Raw genomic sequence first — 4,888 nt, forward strand, 5'->3', positions numbered from 1 at the left:
CCGCAGCGACAGTGCATGGTGGCAGGTGGAGGGCGGCCGAGTCCTGGAAGGGCACCCTGCAAGACCAGGACAGGAGGATGACCTGGTCCTGTGTGGCCGTGAGCGGTGTTGACGCCACGAGTGAACAGTGGACTTAAGGCTGTGGAGCCATTGGGATAAACGCAGGTGGGAAGCAGTTTCACCTCCCTCTGGGGGATCACCCTGTTGTCTGGGAGGGCAGTAGGCCCTGGTAGGAGATGCGAGGCCTTGTGTAAGGGCGTGGGTGTGGGCATCGCCATTGCCGAGGAAGTTGGCAGTCCCAGGAAGGGAGGCTGCAGGTGCAGGGCATGTGCCTGCAGCCTGGGCACGCAGGCAGGAGTGTTGGGGTGCAACAGCAGTGTGTGCGCAGCTGGCCTCACAAGGCTATGCTCATGAGCTGAGGTGTCCTCAGCCTGTGCTTGGTGACATTTTCCCAGAGTATGGGTGGCATGAACAGGGCAGTAGGTGCCCATTGTAACCCTGGGGCCCCAGCCTTGTGAGGGGCCAGTGGGAAGGATAAGTCAGACAATGCCAGGTCACAGAGAGCCAGCGGGCTGTGGCGTCCTGAACCAGCAGACTAGCTATCCTAACAGGCTGGCTTGGGCTGAGTAGGGCTGCAGTGGGAGAGGCAACAGGCAAGACCTAGACCTGGGAGCCCCGCCGTGTCGCAGAGGAGAGGACATGTTGCTCCAGGGCAGGGGGGTTGGCTGGAGGAGGCAGGACCATGGCAGGAAGGGACTGGTGGACTGCAGGAGGTGGACTGCGGGGGTGTCTGGTGGCCTGGTGTGGTTCCCACAGGAGGGGGAGTACTGGGCCGTGGCCAGGTGGGAGGCATTACAGGGAAGGAAACAGAGGTGACGGTTTCCAGGCGAGCCGGAGGCACAGCAGGTATCACTACTGCTAATACTGGTGTCTGTGCCTCCCCAGAGTGCTGTGACGTAAGTCGTTTTAGCCTAGTGAGGGCTCTCTTACAGGGGCTGCCCACTGAGGCCTGCTGTCTGCATGCTGGCTTCCCGCGCCAGTCACCTGGGAGGCCTCTGGCCTGCTAGGGAGAGGCCAATCTGTGTTGAGGAGGGCGTCTGCCACAGCCTTGCTGGCAGGAGGCGTGCATGTCTCACATACTTGGCAGCACCAGTTTCTTCCTGGCCACCCAGGCAGGAGTGAGCCAGCCCTGCCCCCCGTGTGACAGCACACGCCTCAGCCCATTACCACTTTGCTCCTGTGTCCGTAGGTTCCTGCTGGACAGAGTCAGCTGCCTGTCCGAGGAGCTAATCGCTTCCAGGCTGGTGCCACTTCTGCTCAACCAGCTGGTGTTTGCAGAGCCGGTAGCCGTTAAGAATTTCCTTCCTCATCTGCTTGGCCCCAAAAAAGGTGAATTTTTTTTTTTCAAATTATTATTGGTAATTAAGGAGTTTGGTGACTCTTAGTCCATATTTGGGCAGGGGTAGTGTATTGTGTAGTTAATGCTTGGATCTAGAGCCAGCCCCGTAGCCTGGTGGTTAAGAGTGCCAGATCTCATATAGCCAGCTGCAGTTCGAATCCCAACCCTGGAAACTTACAAACCATACTAGGCCTGATGCGTGCATCCTCCAAATCCCAAGAGGATGGAGAAATGGAGAAGGAATTGCAACATGACCACGCCCCACTGGGGAGCACACGCACCCTCTGGCAATAAGAAGACAAAAAAGCTTGGATCTAACAATGGGGGACAGTTACCGGTCCCTGATGTGGTAACCCTACCCTGAACCTGGGCACCCAGGCCCATAGGATGGATGTGGGTGTCTCCTGCAGCATCCTCCCTCCTGCAGCACAGGCTTTTCTCTGCGCATGTGAAACTCACATCCTTAAAGAATCTCTGCTCTTGCCCTGAGCCATTTGGGCAGTGCCTCCTCACTTACAAGTGCAACCCATGTGTTTTTGTTTTTGGTGAAAGGATTGAAAAGCACCAAAGAATCTGTGCTCTTGCCCTGAGCCATTTGGGCATTGCCTCCTCACAAGTGCAACCCATATGTTTTTTGTTTTTGGTGAAAGGATTGAAAAGCACCAAGGTAATTTTTTTTTGAGAGGTTTTTGCTATAGGGTGCGTGCGCTCGCCGGAAAGACAGAGACAGAAAGCAAGAAATCACCCCCAAGGGGGATGGACACGCCATAGTCCCTTCTCCTCCATTCTCCTCTTGGGATCCTGGGCACGCACGCACATGCGCCCGGCGTGAGTTTAAGCCACTGGGTCCGGGACTCGAACTGCGGTCGACTACATGGTGGGAGTCCAGTGACATAGCCATCATGCTAACTGCTGGTCCCAGCAGCAGAAAACTCTGAGGGATAAATGAATGAGCTCTCATAGGGTATCTTTTTTTAATGCAGATACAAGCAAAATGGTCAGAGTAAGACTTTTTCATACTGGCCTGGCCCAGGAAGGCGGGATACCCAGAAGCAGGGTTTACAGGTTATTTAGGTGGATTTAGAAATCCTTAATTGGTTAAAAGCTCAGATCTTTTCTCCAAATGATTCAGAGTTCAGAGTCTGCAGAAAAGAGTGCCTTAGTTTAGCAGGAACGGGAAGGCTTCACTTCACCATAGATCTCACAGCGTGCCGCCAGGGTCGGGATAGGGAGCGTCCCAATGTCCCTGGACCAAAGTAGTCTGTTAGAGCAAGACTGTCGACGAGACCCCATGGTCCCCTCGGGACGGACCTTACAATAGGAAGAGCAGTCAGAACCCTGTCCTCAGGGTCAGCACAAGAGATGTCCCCTTGGCTCAGGGCAGAAGGGTGAGGAAGCGTCTCAGTACAGAGAGCCCTGCGTTGTCTCAGCTGTGCTTTGGCCTTTCCCCACTGCCCTGGCAGCTGTCATTCATCCTGACCCTCTCTGGTTTGGGGCAGATACAGCACCTGGGGGAGAAGCCACATGCTTGCTCTCGCCAGCCCTGTTCCAGGCCCGGGTGATCCCTGAGCTGCTGCGGCTGTTCGAGGTCCACGAGGAACACGTGCGGCTGGTGCTGCTGTCTCACATCGAGGCCTACGTGGGCCACTTCACTCCGGAGCAGCTGAAGAAAGTCATCTTGCCACAGGTCAGGCCCACCGGCTGGGTCACGCCAAGCAGGCAGGGAGGTGCTGGTGATTTTGGAGCTCAGAGGAAGTGGGGGTGTGGGGTATGTTCAGGTCGTAACTAGAAATTTCACGCCGGCTGTCGAGTTTAAAAGCCTTCTGGAGTACGAACAGGTGGAGTTAGTAAACTGCATTTCAGTCCATTCGTCAGCCTGAAGAAAGGAGGTTTGACCCAGCTTGTCAAGCAGCAGGAAAGGTTTGTTCAGGCCAGAGCTTGAGGATACACTTGGGTGGTGCAGAGGCCTCAGGAACCTGTAACCAGTGCCCCGAATGGCAAAATCTGCGGTGTCCTTTAACACCTCAAAGGGAAGGGAACAAAGGAAAGACAGGAAGGAGAGCAGTTACAGAAGAGAACAGTCATGGCAGTGTTCCTGTCCAGGCACAGACAGCTCCAAGGTGGTCTCTGTGATGGCGGCCGACTGCGCCCAGGCTGGAGTGCGAGTTGGCTCTGCCCACTGGCCGAGCTCAGTCCGCATTCCTCTCCAGGCCTGACTAATGCAAGGGCCTTCCCAATCACTCCCTTTCTCACGTCCACATAGGCGGGCTAGTTAAACTAACCTGGAATTCTGTTTGCTGACTCTTTGGGGGAAAACGAACAATAATCAGTTGTGGAATGCTTTGCAAACATGAAGTATGTTCATAATTAAATTGTTAAGTTTGCTTTTTTGTTTTGTTTTTATAGGTTTTTGTCATAGGGTGCATGCACACACCAGAGATAGAAAGTGAGAAATCACCCCTCCAGGGGGGATGGTCATGCTACAATCCCTTCTCCATCCTCCTCTCAGGACTTTGGGCATGCATGCGCAGGCATGTCCTTACTGTGATTTTCAAACCACTGGATCAAGGACTTGAGCCATGGTCAGCCGTGTGGGAGGCCAGCACTTCAACTACCATGCCCCGAACTGTTCAGTTGTGAGAAAATTAAATAAGAACTAAGAGGAGCAGAAGATTATTCTGCCTGTTTATCGGCCCCCAGGAGGCCTCGTTATGATGCGCCCAGCCAGAGCCCCAGGTTTGTGTTGGCTTCTCACAGCTGGAGTAAACAAGTAAACAGTGTGGCTTACAACAGAAACATGTCCTCATTCAGTTCTGGAGGCGGGAGTCTAACTCAGGGTGTCTGCAGAGCTGAAGCTTCCTTCGAAGGCTCTTACAGATCCCTTCCTGCGCCATCCAGCTTCCAGTGTCACCTGGCAGTCCTCTAGGTCCATGAGCAGTAGCCTTATCACTCCCATCTCTGCCTCTCTTGTCCCACGGCCACCTTCACTCCATGTCTGTGTCTTGACATGATGAGCACTCTATCCATTGACCTTGGGGCCATTCCCACCCAGAGAGACTTCATCTAAAAGTCACATTCCACACGGACATGAATTCGGGGGGCAGGGGGGGACGACACTGGTCCACCTAGTACAGGGCAGTGCCGTGCTGGTGATTTGGGGGCTCAGGTTGGAAGGGGGGTGGGGTATGTTTCTTAATTTTGTTTTTTAATAAATCAGCTGTGGGGCAGGCAGGTGGCATGTGGTTGAGGACACTGGACTCCCATATGGCTGATTGTGGTTTGAGTCCTAGACCTAGAGGCTTGCTTTCTCACTTTCTCTCCATCTCTGTCTCTCTGTGTCTCTCTCTTTCTGGAGATATTAAAATAGTAAGTTAAATAATTCTTAAAAAAAAAAGAAAAAGAAATCAGCCATGTTATTCAAATACAGTCAGCTGACCATATCCTTGGGTTCCACATCTGCTGGTGTCAACCCGCTGTGGGCTGAACACA

The 4,888-nt window shown here is 53.6% G+C and overlaps 1 protein-coding gene across 2 annotated transcripts in view; it reads left to right on the forward strand.

Annotated features, from left to right (window-relative positions):
- The window catches only part of SCYL3 (SCY1 like pseudokinase 3), a 29,725-nt gene that overhangs the window by 13,402 nt on the left and 11,435 nt on the right, over positions 1 to 4,888 (forward strand). For both annotated transcript variants that reach the window (XM_006150109.2, XM_014588435.1), the window contains 2 exons: positions 1,250 to 1,389; positions 2,899 to 3,086. In XM_006150109.2, the coding sequence (XP_006150171.1) occupies positions 1,250 to 1,389; positions 2,899 to 3,086 (328 nt within the window). The remainder of the gene's footprint in view (positions 1 to 1,249; positions 1,390 to 2,898; positions 3,087 to 4,888) is intronic.

The sequence above is a fragment of the Tupaia chinensis genome, unplaced genomic scaffold, assembly GCF_000334495.1.
Source record: "Tupaia chinensis unplaced genomic scaffold, TupChi_1.0 Scaffold000278_1, whole genome shotgun sequence".
In the NCBI taxonomy this organism is placed as follows: domain Eukaryota; kingdom Metazoa; phylum Chordata; class Mammalia; order Scandentia; family Tupaiidae; genus Tupaia; species Tupaia belangeri.